This window comes from Cyrtonyx montezumae, unplaced genomic scaffold (assembly GCF_038088225.1).
Source record: "Cyrtonyx montezumae isolate F1298 unplaced genomic scaffold, pur_monq_1.0 scaffold_1, whole genome shotgun sequence".
Taxonomy (NCBI): Eukaryota; Metazoa; Chordata; class Aves; order Galliformes; family Odontophoridae; genus Cyrtonyx; species Cyrtonyx montezumae.
This window is the reverse complement of record NW_027071825.1, coordinates 21,751,709-21,778,217: the sequence shown is the minus strand read 5'-3', so window position 1 is coordinate 21,778,217 and position 26,509 is coordinate 21,751,709. Positions and strand designations below refer to the sequence as shown.

The following is a 26,509-nucleotide window of genomic DNA, read 5'->3' as shown; positions in this document are numbered from 1 at the left end:
CCTCTTGATACCATTTCAAGCGTGATCTGAATAGAAAAAGTGACATTGACTTCTGTGTGTGTTTGGTGTTTGCCTGTTAGCAGTGGCTTTATGTGAGTATTTGTTTGAGCCCCATATTCTGTGAAATTGTAGGTGAAGGAATGCTTCATGAGTGTCTGGCTAATACTTGCAGCTACGAGTGGCATTGGAGCAAGAGATTCATGAATGTACAAGGTGGAATGTTGGCGGCAAAAGCATAAGCAAATTGTAGTAAATTCACATCTATGCACTTTCCAGCTCTATTGAACTGATGTGACAATCTGATATCAATATTAAGGAAATCAGCAGTACATTATTATAGTATATAATACCTGACTGTATTAAGAGATGAAAAAATCCTTTTGTTCTCATGCTGATGGTATTTGACAAAACTTCTATGGATTGCCGTGTGATTTGCATGAGGCCAGCTCAGGTTCTTCATCCAAAGAGAGAGTGTTATAAGCAAAACTAAGCTTTGGTGATGCATTCTTTTCACACACTTGAAGGTAATGCCTGTCCAGGGTATCTGTAATCTGTAACCTGATTGCAACAGACAAGAAGTTGCAGTAAGCACCTGTTACTTCTTTCTGTGATGCTGATCTCCAGGCCTGACCTGCTGTTAAAAAACTCATTAATCATCATTACAGTGTCAATCTTTCAGAATTCAAGTCACCTTTTAGTTTTAATTTTATAATGAACTAATAAAAACCCACCCTTGTAAACAAAGCCTGAACTTAAGTGCTGTGGAACATCCAGTACTATTATCTTCAAATTTCAGTCAGTTCTCGATGGTATCACCCTGGTTTTGTTCTTGCCACCCTCCCCTTGCCTCTCCTTTCTCCCCCTCCTCCATCATTATAATGCTGTACTCATTCAGAAGAGTCTGTCTACATCTGATTTTCTTGGAGTTTGGAAATTTCTGTACTTTAACAGTACAGCCTCAGCTATAATGAAATTTGCCTTATCTTTTTAAGAAAATGGACATTAAGTTTTCTTTCTTGCAACCGAACTTGTGGGTTGGCAGTCTTCCACTGGTATTATTCTTTGTGCTGTGCTTGAGAAGACATGCTGTTCAGTGTGCGCTGTTTACTTACTCTCTTTTGCTAACCCCTCTTGTCTAATGTTGTGTGATTTTATTAGTTGTCAAAGCAGTGAGGCAGTGTTATTACTCTCCATAGGCACCAGTATCCTTGTCCTTTGGTAGCTAATGGTAATTTTTCTTCCTTTTTAAAATTCATTTCATAGCAATAGCATAACTTCTGCTTCAGCTTCCCTTCTATTTTCTTGATTAAAAGCAAGTTAAAACAATGTAGGTAGTTGAAGTGACCTTTTTATTAATATTGCAAGCAACGCAAGTTAAAATGACTGTGATCTTAGCAGTATTTGTACAATAGTTAAGATTCTGTTAACAAGTTGTTTTATTTTACAGCATAATTTAAATTTAGAGATGCAGCTAAGAACTTACAATTTATTATTTAAATAAATCTGTCCTGGGGAATTGCATATGCAGATCTGTGTGCACAGAAATGTGCAAATGAGCTATACCGGTTTCATGTGTAAATAGAACAATGATGAGAAGCGCAATCTATACTTAAAACATTACAAGAAATCTCTTGATATGAATAGGAAACTCAGAATTGTTAGGAAGTCTGTAGGGGCGAGGCATCTCAAGCTGATGGTTTTTCTTGGTTCTTTGGAAGCTTTCCTTTTCAAGGCTTTTAAAGGCTTTACACTTTTAGGATAAAACTCTGCATTTTCAGAATCCAAGCTATTTATATGAAGATAAATGCTTCTATTAAGCTTAAAGTAGAACATTCAGACCAGATGTTAGAACCATGTTTTCAACGTCATCTAATTGTTTTAACTGTTTGTCGTACATTAATGATTTATTCAAGAGTTAGTTTGTAGGAAAGCAATGTTTTTTTTAACCTATGTATTTTGTTTAGGACAGAACATGCAAAGACCTTAACTGTTGGAGCATGCAATAGAAAAAAAAAACAGTTATCTTTCAGAGTGTGAGTTTTTTTCCTTTTTTGACCATACTGGAATCTGGATTTTTCACATGTACTAAGCTATTTCTGCTGATGCCTATGCACGGGTTTGCTTGAAAACCCCGTATCTTTAGGAATTGAGATAGGACAATGCTTACTAGCAGAAGGCATACACTGTGGTTGAAAGAGTTATTAAACAGGTTTTGTAGGTGTCTGTCATAGTTCTTACCATTAATACTGAGTGGAGTGAATTTCTCTGGAAAGCATATGCAGTATGTTACCTGCAACTGATGTAATGAAAACCAGGACAGCTTTCAGTATCTGTTTTCCTTATTCTGTCAAGATTTTTGATCCTCATCATTTAAATGCTCATATATTTAATATAAATCAGAAGAAATCTATGTAATATTCTATGGTAAATTAGCAAAACTCAACCAAGTAAGGTGCTTCCAATTAAAATACCGTGTTATGTGGTCATCTTACAGAAGATTTGTGTTTTTCAAATTACATGTCTTGTTACTAAATTAGTTTCAACTTATGAATATTCACAGTGAACTCCTTAACGGTCTCGAGTGGCTTCTGCATGAGAATGAGATGTGTTGTCTTGGAGCACAACTGTGAAGTGTTCAGAAACTTTGAATTGAATGCTCTTTAAATAGCTGAACAGTGACTTCTGCTGCTCAGGGTACAGCTGCACAAACAAAAGCTGCCCTAATTGGAGTTGGAATTTGTAGTGTAAAGTTACTTAAGAGTAACTTCTACATTAAAACTTCACATTGGAAACGTGAAATCTGTGCACTCACTGAGAAATAAGCTGCTGTATATACATAGAGTTAGAGTATGCAAATGAGAAGCTGTCTCAGAATAGCTAACAGGCCATAAATTAACAGCTGCACATATCGTGTGTTGTTAAAGAACCCACTATAATACTTTCTCTGTCAACTCATTTTTTTCTCCTCTAAAGGGAACATAGTCTGTAGGTCTCTGTGGCTATATTTGCCTTGTAAACAAAATATATATCATAAATCTATGCTTTGTCGTGGGGAAGAACCCATACCTTCGTATACATGCTTTTGAAAAGCATTCATTTTGTATTTAAGCTCAATAACTTTTGTTTTCAGGACAGTGTGAAATGGAAGCTGATGACTTTGTTGTAGAAAGCACTTGATCTTTTTCCTGTCAGCTGTCATTGTGCTTCTATCTTTTTCTTCATCTTACTAAATAATTTTTAAGAAGAAAAGCATGCTAAGTCTAGGTTTGGAGTACTAGCCTCGACAACTGCATTGTCTGCAGTTTTAAATGTTAGAAAATGGTGATTAGGTCACTTGTGATAATAAGGCGCCGAGATGCTGTAAATCAGTTGCAAGGGAAAGGATGTTACAGCTCCAGTAGGTGACAAGCACTCAGTGTCTGTGCTAAGAAGCCATCAGGGGCTGTGAGCTGAGGTTCTTCCATGGAATTATCAGACTGAGACAGTGATTTACAAAACTAAAAGTCATGACCTCTATCATTTATTGATTCTACAGAAATTGTTCACACAAACAAAGGTCACAGACATAGAGCTTGTAGATGTGTTTGTCTACTCACCTAAATGGCTGTGTGTCCTACCATTAATCAGATATTTTCATGTTACATTTGTGATTTTATTGATTTCAGTTGAGTTCTTAAAGCCCCAGTTTATCCATTTAGGTTTTTGCACTGTTTTTTCTAAAGTCACCTATAGAGAAGATAATTCAGAAAAAAAATTACAGGGAAGAAAATAAAAAGGATAGTTTGCAAGCTATTTCATTAGATGGGACTGTTCATGTTCTGGTGTTCTGTGGAAATTTTGGAGAGAGAGAAATATTGTAGCACAAGTCGTATGGAAACTAAAGAAAAGCTTTGTGATTATGATTCTTTGCAAGGCTGCAGAAAAACTACTGTCTTTGAAGCAACTCATGATTCCTTCCCCTCCTTACAGCTGCTGTAGGACCTACAGGTCTGTTTAAGGCACTGGAAATGGTCGATCAGTGGAAGGGGAGGCAGGAAAGTTGCCGCAGTGATCCTGTGGGGGAGTAAAGACTGATGGACACGTGGGACTGCAGCCAGCAGTAGTTAAGCATGCAAACAAACTGAGTTGCATTTAGAAATCTGAAGCATAGTGTTATGGGAAGTGATGTTTCAGTAGCTTGGAGGTTTTCTTTCCATTTTCTATTGCTCTGACTTCAAAGAAATGTCATTGGAGAATTCTTGGTATGTCTTCAAAATGTGTAATCGGTGCACTGTAGGAACAGCCTTTTCATGTAAAAAGTGCTATTTTTCTCTAGAAACAGATGCAAAATTTCCATTTTCTTGGCTGAAAGTAAGGTGATATAGATTTAAATAGCAGTCATTTCTCAGTTGCAAGGCCTCTCTCGTAGGTAGGTATCTTTTGCTGATGTTCCTTAGAATGTGGTGTTGAGATTTTTAACATTTTCTGAGTAATTTCTGTGAAAGGACAGTGGCAAAAATACCTCTTCTTGGTTATTATAGAAGTATGTCTTAAAATAACAGTTACTGACTCAGGTGTCCTATATAGATGTTGGTATTTTAATAATCAGAAAAGAGGACAGCAAAAATTAGGAATCTTTTTTTTTTTTTTTCGAGGGTTAAATCCTTATGCTGAAGATAATTAGGAGGTTGCTTAGTATAAAAGACTGAGCTCTAACCTTCATGGTGGAAACTTCAAAGCATTTTTTGTGTTAGTTAAATCATGGAACTCGGCTTTCATGCAGACTTCTGCTCATTAGGTTTTAAGTACTGAACTGCAAGACATACAGTAAAGTGTACATGGGTACACATATGCCATACTGGAGGCATTTGAAACAGTTCTTTCTATGACCTTGCAGACGAAATGCATCCTTGGTGTCATGCTAAGGGTTTTCTGTCAGCCTCGCCAATTGCAGTAGCTGTGTGTTTTTATGTATTTGTTGGTTTTTTTCTTCACACGGTTAGCAATGTACGTTTTGGTCATGTGGGATTTCAAAGAAGTAACCAAAAGCAAAATTTGTTCTTGTAGGGATTTTATGTTCCTTTGGAACCTGATATGTGGCTTCACTTTTCTCTTACGTGGTGTGTTAACTGCAGAGTTAACAAGAATAAATAGTAGTACAGGTCTTTTGTTCGTTACATTAAGGTAATTGGATAAGGCACAAGCAGAATCAATTATCGTGAGTGTGCTATTTCTGGTCACTAAAACTCTTCAAAGCAGGAATGCATTGCCATTTCTTGGTCCTGGTTTTCCATCTCAGAGCGTAGGTGTGTCTTGTTTTAAAATTTCTGTAGCCAATTGCTTATAGTTACATATCAACCCTTGATTTAGAAGTGATTGTGTCTGAAATGACACAGTACTATGAACTGGAAATAATTCTATGAACATAGGAAAAAGTTGTATTGGCATCTAATGGTTAAAAGGTAAACTTATAAAAGCTTAACAGTTTTTCTTTTTTTTCTCCCCCACATCTGGAAGAGGATCCATGAAGAATTTTGAGTGTGTTCAGTATTTTTCTCTTTTAATGGAAACATATTGCCCTCTTTTTCATGATATTCTCTGTAACTCTGTGTTCATTGAAAAATACTGTACCTGACAAGAAGGCCAATGGTTAATGTTACCTCCTCTGTCTTTTTTAAAGGAAGGTGCTTCTGCTCGAAAAACACAAACGCCAGCAGCACAGCCTGTACCACGACCAGGTAGGGTGACATCCTTTCATTTATGTTTTATAATCCAAGTAAATATGAGCTCCAGAGGAGTTCTACCTAAAATTTTCATTGGCTTAAGGATGAAGTGAGAGTTCTTTCTGTGGCATTTAACTGCACATGTATTGGAAATAACAGACAACTTCTTGGTTAATGGTATTCTCAAAGTTTGAGAATGGTAGTGATGGTGCTTGGGCTCATTCAGTTCACTGTTTGCTGACTCATCCCCTTGAAAGGATGTGGTAGTGAAACTGGAAAGCCAAATGACAAACTTCTTGCTTGTAAAGTCTAACGGTTCACAAATAGATGCTGAAATATGTTGCAAGAGCTGGTTAATATCTCAAGGAGAAATAACCTAAGCAGAAAAGTAAATCTCAGAAAGAGATGTTTTATTTCTTTTTACCAATATATTGGAAATATTTATTTTTCTGAAAGTATTATCATTTAATGTAGCATCGTTACTTTTTCACATCTTAACCGATAGATGTTTATAGTAGCTCTTGACACTTCAAGCTGGATTTTTAATTCATGGTCTAGTAGACTTCAGCTACCAAGTCAGTTTTTTATATCAAACTGAATCTCAAAAAAAATTAGATCAGTGTAGGTATTTTGGTTTGTTCTAATGAAAAACCCTTAGAGATTTGAGATGGGTTTGAGTACAAACAGACTGTGTTTTGGTGGAAGACGCTCTCAAGTAAAAGATACCCTGTAAGAACAAGTTGCTTGTCGTTATGTGCTTGAGGTGGATAATTTGGTATTCGTTTCTTTGGTGGCTTTCTTGGTGTTATTTTTGTTTTTAAGTCAAAGCTGCCTTTTTTTTAAATGAATGCTGATTTTTTTTTCTAGAAGTCTTGCTCGAGCATTGTGTTGTTCAGACTAAGTGCTTTGACTATGTGCCTTGGTAATTCCCCGAGATTTATTAGTACGATTGAACACTCTAATTTAATATTGTAATAAGATAAATTCCCTAAAAGCATACTAACATGGCATGTTTTCAGCATACCTATTGTGTACAGATGCTATGATTCTGTTTGGTTATTTGGGTACTAGAAAGGTCATACTACCTGTCATACTTATCTCACTTGCCCTGTTGAGCATAATAATATAAATGGAGTTGACAGACAGCAGAATGAAAAGGGTAGAAAAGGCAAGAGAGAAGCGTGACTGGATTGTCACAGGTCCCTACTGCTAGTCATAGCTTCATGTGCATTAGCTGGCAGAAATGTATGTTTATAATTGTTCTGATACTGCCTTTCTCTAAGGTCAGTCTAATCTGTTAGCTTGCCTCTGTACTGCAACTTGAAAAGAAAAGAAAATGAGAGGTATAGTCTGAAGAAAATGTACAGTCCTATATTCCAGAATAGAATTTCTCCTTCTGCCAGTTGTAGGTTATTTTGGAGATATCTTCTACACAAAAGAGGGGGGTGTTTGTGATTCAAGCATTTTAAACATGCAGTATTTATGAAGTTGCTTCATTGCATATAGAAGAATTAGCTGAGTTGTTCCAAAAACAGTTCTATTATAATGTCTTGAACAAGTACATCTCAGATATGGCTTCAGTTGAGACTTCTTTTTTGTGGGGGCCATATCTAGAGTACCTAATTTTCAACTAGAATGTCTCGCTACAGGTATCAGATTTTCTTGTAGATGCAGTTTTCTCTTTCTTGGGCCGTAGGTGCTGCCAATATATTTTTTACAACTTTTTACAATGAGATAATTACTTATAAAAAAAAAGAGTACATAAAGTTTAAGTAGTTCAAGACATTATCACCAATTGTGTCTGTGCATTTGATAGTGTCAGGAAAAGATAATTGAGGATATGTCTTAGTATTTCAACAATGGCAACCACTCGTGTGAATATTTATGCTATTCTAGCCAGTTTCTAGAACAGTTGGTCATAAATAAACATGAGCAAGTTAGTGCTATGAAATTGGAAGTCAATTAATGAAATCTGTTATGCATATTAGCAGTTGAGACTTGATGTACAGAGTCTGCATCAATCTTTCTCTTACTCACCATTTTCTAATTTTGTGAATTAGGATAAACATATATAATGTTAGCTATCAAGCACAAGAGATTATTTATTTAAGTTAGGACTCCTGAAAACTGTTTTTGAAACTGAACTTACTGAGTGTTTATTGGGAGAGGCCAGGTTATTCAGTAGCAGCATCCAAGTGAGGAAGCATGCGTGCTTTGCTGACTTCAGCCTGAAGTATCTCTAGTACTGAGGAGGTCACACAACTTTGACTAAAACGGAAACATTTTGCTGGGTGGAAAGCTCACCTGAGAAATTAATTGCAAGTAAAAACTAACTCGATTAAGACAAATTTCAAGTTTGTTTTATGTTCCGTGTATATTAATGTTAGCTAAATCCTTTGGGTCTCATCTACAATGACTGCTAATGGAAAGGTGAGGATCATAAAGATTATCTTGTGCAACATTGTTCCTGTTTGTTTGGCACTGTTGAGCTTGGGATCCACGAGCAACTTGCTTGCAGATTACTGGCAATGTTTTGGCTGTATCGTGTCCTTTCCTTCTGAGGTGGATGGAGGGTGGACTAGTTTGATTAAAAGTAGAGGAGATTGACTCAGTTTGTTTTCAGACAGTCAAAAACTGCTTATCTTCTGAATACTGAGACCCACATTAAAAAGCTTTTCTTTGACTTTGTGTTTTGCATCTCTGAAAATAATCTAATGACTGCAGTGTGACTACTGCAACTGAAAACACTGAGATGTGAGATAAATATTGAAATGTTTTGAGTTGCAGTGTTTATATTATCTATTAGTCATTCTGTCCTATATTCTGCTTTTTTGTCAGTTTCTCAAGCAAGACCACCTCCAAACCAGAAAAAAGGTGAGTCATTTCTAGTTACACAGTCCTTTTCATTTTTGTGTGAATTGTGCCCACTCTTCCTTTTGCTGGAACCACAAGCAAGCAAAATTGTGTTTTGCTAAACATAGTGTTACCATTATTTACAGACTCCTGGAGACTTCTGATACAGGAGTACGCTTGATTTGGTGAATGAGGACCTTCAATTTAGATAAAACTACAGTTTTCCCTGAGTATTTTTCCATAATTGTGGTCCATTAAGCAAGAGCTTTTGTTTTATATACAGTTCCTCTAATTTAAAAATTAAAAAATGAAGTAAATAAACTAAGAAATACAACTTAATTATCTCTACAGGATCTCGAACTCCCATAATCATTATTCCAGCAGCCACGACCTCTTTAATAACAATGCTTAATGCAAAGGACCTGCTGCAAGATCTGAAGTAAGTAGCTGATTAGAACATACTGTATAAAAGTTGGTTTTAGATATTAAGGTATATTAGCACAAAATTAATAAGTAATCCAGGGGGAGTATCTACTGTCTCATGTGACAAGCTAGGCTTACATACTGTGTTATAAATATATATATTCCTCTTCAGTAGTGATAAAAAAGCCAAAACTTATTTCTAGAATGTTTACATGTCTGTGACCTGTGAGCCAAATCGAGATTGAGAAGATCCTGCATTTCTAATGACTGCTGTGGTTTTCTTTTATGTAATACATGCATGGATGTGCAACTGATGAACAGACCCTTACCGTGGAAGAAGGCTCAGAGGACATAGGCAATGACTATGTGTTCATCTAGCTCAAACAGAATGCAGGAAATGACCACAGCTGTTGTAAAGGAAAAGGGGTAGAGAGCAGCTTTTGGTTTAGGTCAGTGATTCTATTAGCTGAGCAGATCAACCAGCTGTGTTAATGCCCTTCCCTGAGATAATCAATAGATGGTACTAACTTCCTGAGTGAGCCAGTCCACCAGGGGAAGGAATATGTGTTGCCTAGCCCAACATAGAATGCAAACACCAAACAACTGAGAAAATCAACTTTGAACAAACAAGTTTGAGTTTTTTTCAACACGTATATTCTACTCCAGTGACTAGGAGCACCCAGTGTTGTGATGAATAGGAATCTGTCTACATTGTCATCCAACTCCATATTGCAGTTGCTATATTGTACTTAGATCAATGAACTGAAATAAAAATATATCCCTTGCTCAGTCAAAATTCTATGAAATGTCAAAAGTTTGTTCAAATATCTAAATTCTATATTAAATATAAACAATTTTGGAATGTCTGGAAGATTCTGGTCAGAATGTATTGGATTCTCACACTGATTGACACTTAAGATGACATATTCCTGAGAATGAATGATATTTACTAGCTCAGTAATAACAAGGCTTTTGATTTAGCAGAATGATTGTAAATAAAAGCCTATAGAGCAACTTGTGCTGTGAGGAAGGGTAGTGGTAAGCCCAGATGGAAATGAGTTCTGTTATTGATTGAGTCTAAATTATGTACCAAGGTAGGTTAGAAAAAGATAAAGATGCAAAAAAAAAAAAAATTGGGAAGTGTTTTTTTTTCTTTTTTTTTTTTTGAGTGGAACATTGCACCGATCTGAGTGATATTTAGGATGAATTTGAAAAATGGGAAGATCCTAAAAAAAAAATACTGAAGAAAGGATAGAAAACCTGTGCTGGTTGTTAAGAAGCTGCATGACAACAGAAGTGAAATTAAGTAGTCAGAATTAGACATTGGAGATATGATTACAAAAGGCATGGTATGTCAAGCACAGTGTATCCAGGTACAGAAGCAGAGTAGATTTCTTAAAATTGCAACCTCAGATCATAGCCAGTGTTCATATGCTGGGATCACTTACTGTCAAGGGCAGTGAATGGGCAGTTGGACTAGTCTGCTTGGACTTTGCCAGTATCACTAACAGCTTTGAAATTACATTTTCATTTGTCCCAAAAAGATGGAGACTTTCATATTTTTCTTTTAACATTTTTTGTTTGTGTAGTAAACATTAGTAAAAAAGAAATGACTGTGCTGAAGTGATGGGCATTTTTTTATAGTTCACATGCAGCAAAAATAATGAATATTCTGGGATATATTACTGAATAGCTAAACGCTGCTTACTGCATTGTAGTTTGCTGGGATATGACAGTGGAATAGCTGCTACTGCTTAAATAAGCCTACCAAATTCAAGAGTTGAATTCATTATGTCTGAATGCAATCAACATTAGAATTTACTTTTAGTAAAGTTGATATTACGCTTTTTTTTAATAAACAACAAAACATGTTCAAGAGTCTCTGGTATTTAGAGTTACCTGTTAATATTGGTTAGTTTCTGAAGCAGTCATTTTCACAGAGAAATATGTAATTACAGATTCTGTTTGCACCAATAGTCTGTTTAAAAACAGGAGGGCTCTTCTTCCACCTTCAACTTTATCCTGTATGAGACTTGATACGCTTATTTTTGAAATACAGACTGTCCCTACTGCAGTGCTAAGTTTTTACTGGAGTTACTGTAGAACTTTTTAAAACAGCTTTGTGTGATACAAGGTACCTTCTGATCTCCAGCTATTTCCAGTTTCTAGATGCCACGTGACAACAGAGGTCCAATAGTCATACTGGACTCTTACTGCTTCTTCTGAAATATTTAATGAGAGATTTGCTTTTAACATTATAATTTAATGTGCAAGCAGTTACTGGGCTGTTATAATTATGTTGACAGAGAATGTTTGATTATGTGGGTTTTATGTTTAAGAAACAGATACACAGGTACAAGCCCTGACTTTTACATCTGTGCAGTTCCCGACTTTCTGGTAGGTGTATTATTTTAGTGGAATGCGGAATGTGCTTGTCACATCTAAGTATACTTGTGCTGGGAAACCTTGATTGTTTTCAGCTTTGTGGGGCAGAATTAGAGTGAAGTTCACTAAACTCTACCCCAGAGAGGGCTGATTGTTAGAGTGTCAGAACTTGATACAGGAAAGAAAAAGCATTGACAAAAATGAAGTTTAAGGAAAGAAAGGGTGATACTAACGTAGTTAATGGGTATCAAAGACCAAGTGAGGAAGTAAGGGGTATTAACAAATCAGATGTGCAATAGCAGAACTCAGAGGAACAAAATATTTGTTTTGCTGTGGCAGTTCTATCACTTTCTAGAAACTGTGCCATCTGGCCTGTTGTTCTTGCATACCAATTGATTGAATTAGTTTGTTTAGGAATGGCTGAAGGGTTTGTTCCTACTATTCAGATGGGCAGTGTGTGGAACTAGCCTTGATGTAGAGTGATTTCTTAATATATATATGTGTGTGTGATGATTTTCCAAGGGAAATTGTTGTGTAATTTCTGCCTTAAGTCACTACCTGCTATAACTCGTTCTCCACTTTTAGCTATATTTGGCAAAAGAGCAGAGATTTGGAAGACAAATGTTATTTACTTCAAATTTTAGAATAATTAGAAATATAAATAAGTTGCCCATGTGGAGAAACATCCGAAACAATATTCCTCTCTGATTACACCTGTTGAAGAAGATGGAAAGAGATTACAATCCCTTGTATTTTTGGAGGTAATCAGCCTGTTTGTAATAGCTGTATCAGAGAAGATCAGAGATAAAGCATAGGAAGAAGGGATTTTTTTAGAGCTGGAAGAGAGTTGGAGAGTCTGCTAGGGAATGTAAGAGATCCCACAGAGTACAGGTGAGTTTGTCCCCTGGGAAAATGAGGCACCCAGGGCTGTTTGGGTAAGGTGGCTGTGATACACATGCAAAGCACTGTTTGCAGGCTGCACTGCTGTCTGTTGTGCAGTTCTGTGAAGTGTGTGGTGATAAGGTAATAAAGAGTGGATACTTGAGTTCACATGGAACTGAAGTGGAACAGGAATTTGCATCAGGGAGATGTAAACAGTTAAATGATTTATATGTACTTATAGTGTGTTAGTGCTCTTACTGTGTTTAACTGTAGTTACATTTATTTATCTGATAAGGAAGCAGATTACACAGGAAATAGAATGAGGAGCTAAAATCCTGGGTATGTCTAACAAGCTCTGAAAATGTATCATTTGACCCTTTGTCACAGAAACAAGAAATGGCTTTAATTTTCAGTATCAGTAGTTTTGCACAGCTAAAAATGATGTGGCAAATGAAGCCTTTGAAATTCTTGTTAAAGTGCAGTTTCTTTAACTGATCTATATAGCCTGACAACTCACTGAGATTTATCCCACTTTGATATTAAGGAAACTGTCTAAAGGATTATGCAGTACAAAAAATGATTTATTCTCTTGCAAAGGTAGGTCTGTGAGGCTTTTGGCACTGTAATTGAATAAAAATATTGAGAGGTGTAAAAATAAGTCTCAGGTTCTAGTCAAATCAAATGTATGTTATGATGAACTCAGTTGTTGTCCAGCACTGGAGTTGCCTTATTCTGTTCATGCATTTTTCAGTGTGCCTAAATTGTGTGGTAGACAGTGTTGACCTGGCCTGAGTGAAAGTGTTTTTAAGTTAACGCTAGCAATTGATGCGAATTTAGAGCCTAGACACAAGCATCTCTGGCAGTTAAGTTGAAATGTCTTATCAGTTATTTTCCATCATTTGATCCTGTTCAATCACTTGCCTATTACCTGAGGAAAGTAACTTGCTGTGTGAAGGAACACTCCGATTTTTGTGAATACTCATTTTGGCAATTAACAGCAGGAGAATTAAGCATTATTTATTTCGTAGAAGAGATCTGAGGATGAGTTCTAAATAGGGATGAGATGTTTAGTTTTTCTTGACTAGAGAATAGTGAAATGCAAAGCAACAAATGTATGCTACTGTACAGTCAGGTTTCCCATATGTTTCTGTCTCACTGTCTGATGGAAAAGGGGTCAAGTAAAAAATATGTCATTGAGCCACCGACTGGAGTGTCATGGCAAATAAAGAAAACAGCAAAAATATCATATTCTTTTGAGAATTAATGCTGAGATTGAGGTTTCATTTATTTCATACAGCAGTTTCGGTTGATTCTCAATTCTGGAGCACATGGCTTTTGTTACATGTGCTTAATCTGTGACAGCTTCGTTCCAAAGTCCTTGAGAGACAAGCATGTGTTTCATCACCTTTTTGTAATTGTGCTTTATTCCTTTATTCTGTGTATACATGTCTGTAATCATTTCCTTCACTGCTTTCTTTACAATGGCCACCTTTTATACTCTTCGATTTTATTGGAGCAGTATATTTCATTGTATTTTTTGTCATCGAAGCATTCAGATAAAGTGTTTGTTCTGTTCTGGAGATGTGTGTTCAAAAGCTTACAGACTTGTATAGCAAATAAAATGAAGGGGATTGTAGTCCAGAAGACACAGGCTTTTAAGGTGCCATTTGGTAGGGCCTCAGTTATGTAACGGGTTTTTAGCTGACTGTGAGCTGGAGAGCAGCTGTCAATAAAATAATGTAGAGATGAATTCTTAAACATTAAAAGCTAGAAGTCAAATAGAAAATAGGTGGTCAGCCAATTTTGGGATGTCTTGGATATAATTTATAGTGCTGAAATTGCTAAACTTGTAGAAACGCATTATTGATTCTTTGCATCCACGTTGGTCTCATTTGGCGGAGGTTAGGTTTACTGTTTTCATTTTTACCTCTTCTAGAACATTTAGAAACACGGAGTATCCTAAATTTCATGAGGCTCATGATTGCCCACCCTCCAGTCTGTCAAGGTCTCTGCAGAGTGCCTTTCCCCTCAAAGGTGTCAACAGCTACTACCAATTTATTTTCGTCTGCTAACTTAGTATATATTCAAGTTCTTTGTTCAGATCACTTATGAAAACAGTAAAGATTACTGACCCTACAATTGAGCCTGGCTGCCAGCCTATTATAACCTCATTTACTATACTCTTCGAATCTGCCAGCCAAGTGTTCAGCCTTCACATTGTTTTTGTCTTCACGTATGCTGTATTGTGAGAAACAGTTAATGATAGTTGTGCTGGCTTCTCCTGGTCAGCCAGGGGTGTGCCTTGTCATAGAAGATAAAGTTCTTAATCGGAACTTTCTCCTACTGAACCCACATTGGCTGTGACCAATGGCTACTTCGTATTTCAGGTGTTTTCTAATAACTCTCAGATAATCTTCTCTATAATTTTTCCAGGCTTCAAAGTGAGTCTGACAGGCCTATAACTACTAGGGTCTTCACTCTTGCCCTTCTTGAAAACTGGGGCTGAATTTACCAGCTTCCAGTTCACTGGACTTCTCCAATCCCAGGACTGTTGAAAAATACTTGAGTTATTACAGTGGCATCGTTGAGCTCTCAGTACACAAGGATGAATCCCATTGGGCCCATATTCTTAAATGCATCCAGCTGGAGCAGTTTCCTACCAGTTAGTGCTGGCAAAACAAAACTTGCAACATGTTGTCAGGACGGCCTTTTAGGCATGTTGGCGATTAAAGAATGAACCTGTGTTGAATGTTTCAGTTCTGTGCTACATGCAGTGTGTTTGTAGCGTTCTGTGTATCCGGCCGATGTAGATACAACGTATGTGAACTTTCAGCGTCTCCCAACTCATACTGCAGAAATTACTGTCTTAATATTTTTACAAAATCCTAGGTGGCCTAAGCATACTTCTTTTCCTTTGCATCCTGTATAGCTTTTTTACTGTGTTTTCTTTTGATTGATGTTGTTTTGCATGTACCAGACGGATAATTTATAGTCTATCCTGTAGCAGCTGTAATGCTGTTTTTGTCCTTTCAGTGCTAGGTAACTCTAGTGCTCTGTTCAGTAATCTGTAGCTTTTTTTAATATAATTTTCCAGCATAGCACTATACATTTGTAGATGCATTTCAAAAATTGATTGTGCCAATCTGTTAATGTAGTAATGTTAAGTACTGAATCGTAGAGGAGGGCTTCATCAGTTTTCGTGTTTGTTTTGTTTGGTGTTTTTTTAGGTTAGGAATAGTAGTGTTGCTAACAGGTTTTTACTTGTCAATTTATGCTGATCTAAACCAAGATATTACATCTGCAATGCTTCCCTTCTTCCCCCACCAAATGCCACTTACTAAATATGTGTGACGTGTTAGCAGAAGGAAGTATTTTTATATGCTGAAAAATCAAAGTTATGAAATCTGTTTGAGGGTTGAATCTTAAGCATTTGTTTTTATTACAGAGTCTGAGACACGAGGATCACATTGTCCTTATTTTGCAAATGTAATTGATCTGTTAGGGAAACTATTAAAAAAAAAAAAGGAAAGGGAACTGAAACAGTAGTATCATGCATCAGATGAATCATCTAATAGTGTAAAATGGCTGTCAGAAAATTAATAAGTAATAATTAAACAACACATACACACACACACACAAAAAAAAAAAAAAAAGGAAAGAAGTGCACACCAGGAAACTGGCCACTGAGTGTTTTTGATCCAAAATCACAGCTTTCTGGAGAAAATGTAGTTCTGATGTGTAAGTTTGAATTCCCTAAGGATGAGGGCTATAAAATTTGCTCCAGCAAGCAGTCATTTCTTAGTCCACGGCTTCCCCATGTAACCCTTGGTTTAGTTAGATTTAGTTAATTTTATTCATCAGGCTTTGATCTGGCTGTTTGTCTGCAAATGTGTTGGGGTAGGTAGGCAAGAAACATCACCAACATGTAAGAACAACTTTGGCTGTAATTTTGAGGGGTAGAAGACCTTTTAGTTCAACTAGTTTTACTGTAAATGCTTATGGACCTTTGTCTTCCTGTACTGAATGGAGTCCTGGAGGTATAGGACGATGAAAATGAGATGGCTTCAGTGACTGTAATAATGCAAAGTTCTCATCAAGTTGTTACTTTTTCCTGTTACGTCAAATTACTTCAGTCTACAGAGAGTTTCTTTATTCCCCAAGGTTTGTACCCTCAGATGAAAAAAAGAAGCAAGGCTGTCAGCGAGAAAATGAAACTCTAATACAGAGGAGGAAGGACCAGATGCAACCTGGGGGAACTACAGTCAGCGTTACTGTACCTTACCGAGTGGTAGACCAACCTCTGAAACTTATGCCACAAGACTGGTAAAGTAGATTTCTCCTTTTCTTCATTGGGAGAACGCAAAACTTGAAAGGAAGCAATAGAATTCTATTGCATAAAAAATGAAGACAGGAATATAAGAATGGGTTTGTCTGTTGATTCAGAGGGATTCTTCCAATCAAAACAATATAAAACTAAACTTTTAAATCATCTTTTTTAACAATAGTGTTTTACATTTTAACGGTATGAGCAGCACAATTATATTTAATTTGTCTGAAATGTTCCAGAAGTTCAAGAAGGAATGTTTATGTAGAGTTTTCCATTTTATGAAATTGTAGTATGCAAGTCACTGAAGTGTGATGTGGGGTAAAAATCCTCCTTTCTCATCTTCTTTCTGACTGGGAGTCTGTTGGGGAACTGCATTTGGAGGCATCTTCAGCATCTGATATTACAACTTCTTTTTCAACAGTGTAAAGAAATGAAATGGACTGTGGGTTTAGTAGTGAATCAGATTGATTGAACTGAATTACATGATGGATGCTTAGTTCTGAAGGGAGAACCTCAGCTGGGGAAAGGGAATCAGAAATAACATTTACTGTTTAAAAAAAAAACTGCAAAAAGATTTTGTTTATAAGGCTATTCTTTGGTATTCCTCTTTGAATAAGTAACTTCTGGAGAAACAGGCATTTGTAACATTAGTTATGTTGTGTTTACTCCATGTTTGTGATTTAATGAATTAGGAAACATTTCTACTTCTTCCTCATAGGCGTGAGGATATTAAGTGTGCGGGACATTTTCACTGACTTTCTTTTTTAACCTCCAAAATAGATGGAGGTTTTTACAGGGAGGAATATTTGCCAGAGATCTTATTCTAAATTCAAGTTCTTAATACTGAAAACACTTAATTAATCAGAAGTCAGTAGTTTTGAAATTCTAATATCAGATAGTGTTCAAGATGTTTAATGATCAAACCTTAATGTTCTGAAAGCACTTCCGACCAAAGAGATCAAGTGCTGTACTTTTTGTTGCTTGTTGTGTTTTTAGTTTATCTGTGATAGCATCAATTGTTAGCATCTGGAAATTAATGTGTAGAAATGTTGCTGCTGGCTTTTCTCCTACCCATTTCAAAAGCTGCAACATGATCTTAAATGCTAAAGGTTTAGGTCTGTCTCCTCCCAGTTCCTTCCCACCCCCCCTTCCCCCCAAATACACCAAATAGTTAAAAACAAAAACAAACAAACAAACAAAAAACCCACAAAACTACACACACAGATCTCTTGGTTCTTTCCAATTTGGGATTCAGTAAAGTAAATTAAAGATGAGAGTTGGGTTAGATACACAGTTATTTGTTGCAGTAGGTCGGAACCATGCTTGCATGATGTAAGTGTCCTAGGAAATAGACCTTATGTGGCAGGGCATTTATTCTCAAATATGTTTTTTTTTAATACATTATTAACGTAAAAGCTTCATCTTAACAATAAAATTATTTTCTTAAGCAGCAGATAAGGGTTACGTGGCCTCACAATAAATGAGTCATTTTGTAACTGGAGGAAATTGAGCTCCTGTTTCTTGTAATAAGTTTTTAGAATAAAAGTTAATAGTATGCAAAAGAGTGGCTTTTAAGGTGCTGCAACTCAGGCAGTTTACGCTGTTATTCATAGAGGATTATCTCTAAACTGTTAGAGAACTTTGAAAAAGCAAAGAATAATGGCCAGATAGACAGCATTGAGATAAATGAATCTGCAGAGGACAGAGCTGAAAGGTAACTTCTCTTTTTCCTTTACTTTGTAATAGAGAAAAAGTGGTTGTACTGAAGATGCAGTTATGGCTGTTGCTTTAAAAACAAAGAAAAGAAAATAACCAACAAACTGTATATTTCCTGAATAAGAAAATGCATTTTTAAATGTCCTTTTTTTTTTTTTTGTTCACAGGGATCGTGTAGTGGCAGTGTTTGTGCAGGGTCCTGCTTGGCAGTTCAAGGGTTGGCCGTGGCTCTTGCCTGATGGCTCTCCTGTTGATATCTTTGCTAAGAGTAAGGCTGTTGTTGTTTGTATTTTACTGTTTGTTATTTTGTTCCTTGTTTAGCAGTGTGCTTAACACATGGTAAAATGGTGCCAGAGTACTATTGGAGTGGAGCAGTTGAGAAAATGTGGTCTTGGTTATTCAAACAGGTAGCAAATAATAAGTTGACCTCTGCAACCATTCTATTCTATGAGAGCTCATGGAAATAGCAACTGTTTTGGAAAGTAAATTCATTTTCTATGCCTCTTAAACAGACAAAAAAACCCACATTTATGGCACTGAATAGAATAACAGATTTACAGGCTGTCTTCTGATTTCATGACTTCTTTGAAGAGAAGAGATTAATCACTCAGCATTTCAGAAAAAGTTTTACAAGTACTATCTGGTGTCTTGACAAAAACTTTGTCTAATAAGATGCAGGTACTTCTAATATGTGAACTACATGCTTCCACTGTTTAGATCTGAAGAGTTTTTTTCTATTGCCAGTGTTACGTCTATATGCTTTTGCTATACACAGTGCACTTACATTGCACAGTTGATTCTTCTATTTGCAACGTGTACACAATAATATGTGAAGAAACGCCAAGCCTCTGTTCTGCTGTTTTGTCATTGTGTTGTTGCTTTAGAAAATGGGCCTTTTTTATAGTGTGTACTGTTTACTGAACTGCAAATTTAACAAACACAAAACTTAAAATTCAGAAGGGGAAAAAAAAAAGTTGTCTCCCATTTTCTGGTCAGTATGACAAAGAAATGTGTCTGGTCAGGTTTTGTGTAAGTCTGTATTTGGAGAATGAAGTAGAAACCAGGAAGAATGCTGGTTTGGGGTAGGATGGAGGAGAGTAGTCCAGAAGGGTAAGGATATATCTGTGAGCAAAAAACAGAATGGATTAAATGAAGGAATGAACATGGAGGAAGTGAAAGATTCTTATACTCAAAATGAAAAACATACCACAGGAGAATTTAACAGAAGAGACTAATGGAAGAAGGAAAAAGCACTTCAAAATGAGTAATTAAGAAAATTGAGATGATGAACAGCAAAACAGTATAAAAAGCTGTTAAGTATTATAAGCTCTGGCCAATAGTTTCACGCTAATTCCTATTGTTATATATATACAAGCATAGAGAGGACCTTGGGAATTGTCTTGAATTTCTTTGCTGTGCCAAAAAGTAAATCCAAATCCTAGCTTGCATAGTTCAGACTGGAGGTATACAAATACTTATATTTTTTTCCAGTGGAAGAATGATACCTCTTCTTCGCTTGGCTCAACAGTTAGCTCAGAACAGTGCACCTCTTCCTCCTGTGTTAGCTTTTTCTCCTTTGTTACAAACATCAGCATATCAAGGCTTTGTGAATACTTTGTGTACTTGTTCCCTTATTCACTGCCTTCAAGATTCAGTCCTGCATGGGATTAGGTGCGTGGTTGTTATTGAGGAGTTGCAGACTTAATTCAAAATAGACAGCGCAACAAATCGATTATCAGGAAGGAATTGCACAAGGCTTAAGTACTTTATGCTGGATCATGTCAAAATTATGATTTGGCCCAGGAAGCAAAAAGAGTCACAAGAAAAATTTAATAGTCATTTTGCTAATGCTTGGGTTTACATAATTCACATGAGACAAGGCTTCCCAAAAGGAAATTAACTGATAATATTTTACTGTTATTAGCTGACTATTAGATCAGAGGAAATTGGCAGTTACTGAATTTCTCAGAATACTTCACATAGCATTAAGGGGTTATGCTGGCGTTCAGTTACACAAGCTTTCCAGGGGTCTCAGAAATGGTTTGCTGGTTTGTTTTGTTGTGGTGGGATTTTCTTAAGGTTTTGGGGATTCAAAAATCTTCAGAAATGATATCTCTTGGCTTCCTAAAGAAAATGCTCATGAATTGGCAATGAATTTCCTACTGCTGTCCTGGGATTTATACATCTGAAAAGATAAAATTAGCCCTGAGAGATAAAAGATAAAATTGGCTAAAAATAGCGCTTTTTCATACAACTATAGTGTAGTGTCAGTGCCAGACAGCAATCACTGACCACTGTATTCAGTTCAATATTAAATGGATGGTTTTCTTGAGAGAGAGAGACTTGTTAATTTTATTCTTGGATTTTATTCTGAAAAAGGGAGAGATTCTCTTTGAATAATAATTGAGCACTGTGAAGTCTTCTTGTTTGTACGTTAAACGTTTTCTTGTTTCCTGTAGTTAAAGCTTTTCATCTCAAATATGATGAAGTACGTCTGGATCCAAATGTACAGAAATGGGATGTAACAGTGTTAGAACTAAGTTACCACAAAAGACACTTGGACAGGCCAGTATTTCTACGCTTCTGGGAAACTTTAGACAGGTACATTTCCTGTTGAAAGTCTTTTGTGCTCGTGATTTTATGATGTTCATTAGGAATAAGGAGTTCATTGTATTGTTGTATACAGCTTCAATGGTTTAACAATGTTTTAGGTGGTAAATTTTTGTTTAGACTTCTCAACAATATATACCAGTATATTTTCAGTATAAATATTTAACACTGCTCTCCAAAGTGTAATATGCATGGATGTAAAAGAAAGATGGTTACTAATCATGGGCTAGAGTAGAGTAGTGATTCCCCATCTCCATTTAGACAGAGAAGGAACAGAGAACATCACTGTACATGGTGTAGTTTTCTGTTGTTTCCCCCGCCCTTCCTTTGAAGGCAGTTGTGAGCTGTAGCTCTCCTCTAGCCTGTCTCTGCCTTGCTAGATGACAAGTCTCTAGCAAAGATGAGAAACTTCTTTTAAGATAAGGGCCCCAAAGCATAATCTTATCCTGATGTCTCTGGGTCCACAGCACCAGATAGAAGAGGAAGGTCAGAAAACATATGACACGTAATGAGTTTTGGTGCAGTGTGTTTCCTTTGTATTTTTGGATCTTCCAAGTACTTTAGCAATGCCTTTCATGAGAACTGAGGAATGGAGGTGCATCAGCAGCTCTGAAAAGTGGTGTTGCTTTTGACTGCTGCTCCCTTGTTCAGAACCTTCTTTGAATACCAAGTTCATTGTAATATCTTTTTCATGTTGTAGAAGAAAAACTTTTTATCATTAAGCAGTTGAAATATTGAAGGAAGAGAGAAGTCCGTGCATTTAATGAGTGTTTAATCTTTTCATGTTGAATGCACAGCAAACTGCTTGAACGATTGAGTGGACTTCAAAAAGAAAAATCCTGTGGGAGTTGTCTAAATGATTCTTAGCATCAAACTTTCTGTGCCTTCTTGTTTAAAAGTCTCAGCTAAACTATATATTCAGATTCTCAGAGTGAACTTGAATGAGTTATCTTTAGCAACAGTTTTCAAATGCTGGAATCCGTGTGACAAAATGAATTTTCTTTGAAGCAGATATTTTAGCTGACAGTCTTCTAGTGGGGTGAATATTGTGTTTAATACAGTTTGATGGCTTGTAAGACATTTCATCTCTTCAGCAACTAGCTAACTCTCTAACAGCTGAGTTTTAACAAAGTCTGTTTATTATTCCTGAGAGTAGAATTTCTGTAAATACCAAATAATAGCAAAGTTGTTTGTTTCTTTTTAGGTACATGGTAAAGCATAAATCTCACTTGAGATTCTGAATCCTTCCGCTGCCGTTTATTTCCTGGAGTATGGATTGAGAACAATGAAAGAGACTCCAGTCTGGAGACCAGAGCTGGCACTATATGTTATGTCAATAACTTTACAAATGAAGAAGGGTCACAGTGGAAACTTTTTATAAAATCTGGTTTGGATGCTTCGTGGCAGGTTGATACCTGTTGTTATTCAGAAGCAAAGGGGTTTTGCTTAAAACTATTTTTTTAATGTTGTTAGCCTTCTAGTCTGCAATTCAAATTGTATATTTTGATAGCAGCAGTTTCTTCTCTGTTTTGTTAAATTAGGCACATTTTTAAATAATGTGTTATGTTCCTTATTAGAAAATAGATTGATCTTCACTGCAGGTTACAAACGTGTGTGTGCCTGTGCGCATGTGCGCACGTGTGTGTATATATGTGTGTATGTGTCTATATATATAATGTATAAAAAAAATTATAGACACGCTAACGCACACATAATTACTGAGGCTTTCTAAACCACTTAGCTTCTGAGCTTAGTTTTGGTTTTCTTTGCTTATTGTTTCACTTACTGAAAATACTTTGTTGTGAATGAATTTACATTTTAGTCAGTAGGACTTGCAAACTGAGAAAAGTGAAGATTGTTTTCAATCAAAATGTCGACCTGTTCATGTATATTCCGTCAGTCTTGGAAAAAGGGAAGATGAGAAAGCTAGAAACTGACTTGGATCTGTGATGTCCCACTTTACTAAATCTTCAAACTTTAGTACAAATGCCTTCAGGTCATGGTGATTTTAAATAGCCGTTCTCCTCACAAGTCTCTTTATTTAAGCTGAAACTGCATGTATACGTTCCCATCTATCAAAATACCTTCATACAAGTCTGAATGTTACCTGGATTGAACAAGAAATAGGAAGGGACAGTCTGGATTATTTTTTTTCCCCCGGAAATGGTCACCACGAGGAGGAGTAATGTTAACTTCTTCGCATTTATACCTGTAATACCCTCACTAGTATTATTTTCTTGTGACAAAAGTAGCCCAAACTATATCTACAGGAATTGTCGTTTCCTGATATGAATGGCTAACATGGCCTCCTCCTAACAGTCCTGCATCAGAGGGGAAAAACTCAATTTACCAAAGAACAGATTTGCTTGAGCTACAGTATAAGTGAGGCCAGAAGATCACGGTATTTGTATGGATTTATGGTACCTGTGTATCTATTTAATAATGTTGCATACCAGTTGATGTAGAGAATGATCCAATATTGTAACACCTGCATGGATTTTTTGGGATATAAAATACGTGTTTATATTCCGTTCTTGAAATCCAAAACCATGTTTTTTAATATACTTTACATTTATGATCTGACAAAAGTAAAATGGTCTACCTGTTCTTTAGTTTTGCTTTTTATTTGATACTACCTTCATTTTAATGAATCCATAAGATACATTTCTTTGAAGGCTTTTTTAGATTGCCTTTAATTTATATGAGGACTACCAAGACTGAAAGGTTTTTAATAATATGTTTCTATCTATTCTGTATTAGGTTTATTGTCTTTAATTTAACCAGTTATCCTGATGGAAATAAAAACAAGCGGGGGAAAATGACTCCAGGATTAGAAATTGTGACTGGATGATCTCAACAAATTCTGCAAAGAGAAAAGCAAGCAATACAGAGCTCCTATAAAGTGTGCTAGGAAGTTCTCCTGTTTGTGTGGGCAGTTTGGTCAGTACCACGTGACTTTTTTTCCTAATGCCTAAGCTTTATTAAAGGAAGCAAGGAAGTGGTAAATTTAAGTAGTAACACACCCAAAAATAGAGAGGGATTGTAAGTGGCTTTTTGACTCTGACATGTTTCCAATTAGAAATGTAAGGGTTGTTTTTTTTCCCAGTTCAACAGCCCATGCAGTTTTAAATAAACTTTTACAATGGGCAGCAAACTTAACATGCTGAACATTGACCATAACTGCTTCATGTGCACTGTGGTGTAAAGACTGCGTAGTAGTCTTAAAATATGCAAGCTCCACTTCTCTCTTCTATGCCCTGTATTTCACTTGTTTTAAGAACGTGTAGTCGAGCATCCAGTATTGTGCACAGAAGATGGTTTGATGTAGGTGTAAATTTATGTATATATTTGCAGTAGCTCCTGAAAGGAATGGAGTCCCATGGATGTGAAACTAGCAGAAGAGGAAAAATCTGTGCAATCTTTATAGCAAGTGTGCCATTTTCTTATGGACTGAACACAGACCTTTGACATTGTTGGGCTTGTGTACTTGGAGGGAATTTTCAACACAAATTTAAAATGTGTGTCTGTGGAAGAGGTGGCACCTGGTCTCTGAATGTGCATCTCTTTGTCAGTCATAAAAGTTGCGATCTTTATAAAATGAGCCGTTTTGCAATCAGATTCCTGCTGACATTATTGGAAGTTTAATTAGGTCGTCAGAGAATAGCATTCCTACTGACTTCAGAAATATCTGCACATAGATTATGAAACTACTTGTTCTTGAAAATTTAGCCTTACTGCAGCATTTTGCAACACAGTTGGATTTTTTGACACTTATGTTATGCTTAATTTATCTACAAGTAAATGTAGAGTAATAAAGAAAACTGATAGTAAGAACTGGAGAAGCTGCAGAATCAAACATCTGTTTTAGTGAGCTGTATTCTTATTATTGAGCAAGTTTGACACTCTACTGAGAAGTGTATAAAGTGTGTAAATGGTACTCAATTAAAATGTGTAACTAAAACTGAGCTACTTTACTGATTGTAGTTTATTGAACAGTGGAATGATACTAGTGTGCAAATTGAATTAGCTCTTTCTGTTAAATATCCCAAGTGTCATAACTCCACACTGTTTTGTAAGTACAAGATGAAGCAAGATGATGAGAACTGGTTTGAAAACTGTTATTGAGCTCCTGTACTGTCAGCAGGTGATAATTTTTCTTTTTTTGTGGCAAGGTTTTAGATTCCAGTAGAGATATCAAAAGTAATGATTTCATATTAAGAACTACAATACCTGTGATTTATAGTGTTTGAGCTTTCTGAATGCTACCCCAAACAAAGCATACAAAGCAGAATTTTTTCATATGGTAAAGGAGGACTAAAGGACAACTCTCTTTTTAAAGTGGACTTGCATACCTGAATAAATTGCCAATCAGCATCTTCAGTGAATAAGCTCAGCTCTTTAGTTATTACATGGGAATTTTTGCAGCAGAACAGTTTCTAAGATAGACACTCGATTTGTTGCTGAAAATACAGTTCTATAAGTTGTCTAAACCTTTTTATTTGTGAATGTAGAAGAGAATTTAGATAGCAGATAATGTTAAGTTGCCCTTGATTGTAAGTTCAACTATTATGTGGTATTTGTCTTAAGATAAGCCTTAATCAGAGTAGAAAAATTGTGTTTGACTTTTAGTTGGTATGCAGTGTATAAAATATTACTATTCTCTGCAGTATATATTTTATTACAGCTTTCATTCTTTTGCTGGTGAAATATGTACATAGCTGCTAATTCTTGAGAACACTATACAAAAAAAAAAAAAAACCTGGTCAAAATTAATGTCTTAGTGATTTTAAATTTTAATGTCATGAATGCATTTTAATTCAAAAGCCATAACTAATGCCAAGTACTTTATTAGAGCAATGTGTTCATGAAAAATTAAAATCACTGCCTGAAGAAACTGTTGGCCAAGTAGGTTACAGTTCAGCTAATCTTTGGAAAAGTGTGTCGCAAAATGAAATCTCTGAAAGTCATATTCTGAGTTGTTCATTTGTAACTTAGTTGTTTTGAAGAGCAAAGGCATTTTTGTTTTCGGTTTTGGACAGATGCATAATTCAACAGGATCATAGAATGGCTTGGGTTGGAAGGAAACTCAAGAATCATCAAGTTCCAGCCCCCGTGTGGCCAGCAGAGTTGCTGGATGCTAGATCAAGTACTAGATCAGGCTGCTCAGAGCCACATCCAATGTGGCCTTGGAATGCTCCTGGGGATGGGGCGTCTACAACCTCTGGGCAATCTGCTCCAGCACCTTACCGCCCTCTTAGTGGAAAGTCTTCCCTCTCACATCTAAGCTAAATCTTCCTTTAAAATGTTGTAAGGCTGCAATGAGGTCTCCCTTCTTCGGATTGAACCAAGCCCAGCTCATTCAGCCTGTCTTCATAGGGCAGGTGCTCCAGCCCTCACATCATCTTTGTGGCCCGCCTCTGGACCCAGCAGATATTCAGGTGGTTGAAATCCCCCATCAGGATGAGAGCCTGCAAGCGTGACGCTTTCTGCAGATGAAGCAAGAAGATCTGGTCAGCAGCTCCATTTGATCAGGTGGCCTGTAGCAGACTGTTGACCACCAGCTGTCCGATTCTGGTTTTGACCCTAATCTTAACCTGCAATAATGATTTTG

The 26,509-nt window shown here is 36.4% G+C and overlaps 1 protein-coding gene across 1 annotated transcript in view; it reads left to right on the top strand.

The window, feature by feature from the left end:
- Nucleotides 1-24,005, top strand: part of CDC73 (cell division cycle 73) — a 95,811-nt gene extending 71,806 nt beyond the window's left edge. The window contains exons 11-17 of the mRNA XM_065744122.1: nt 5,660-5,717; nt 8,541-8,576; nt 8,907-8,994; nt 16,407-16,568; nt 18,456-18,556; nt 20,748-20,889; nt 22,103-24,005. Coding sequence (XP_065600194.1) covers nt 5,660-5,717; nt 8,541-8,576; nt 8,907-8,994; nt 16,407-16,568; nt 18,456-18,556; nt 20,748-20,889; nt 22,103-22,139 — 624 coding nt within the window. The 3' untranslated portion in view covers nt 22,140-24,005. The remainder of the gene's footprint in view (nt 1-5,659; nt 5,718-8,540; nt 8,577-8,906; nt 8,995-16,406; nt 16,569-18,455; nt 18,557-20,747; nt 20,890-22,102) is intronic.
- Nucleotides 24,006-26,509: the final 2,504 nt, after the last annotated feature.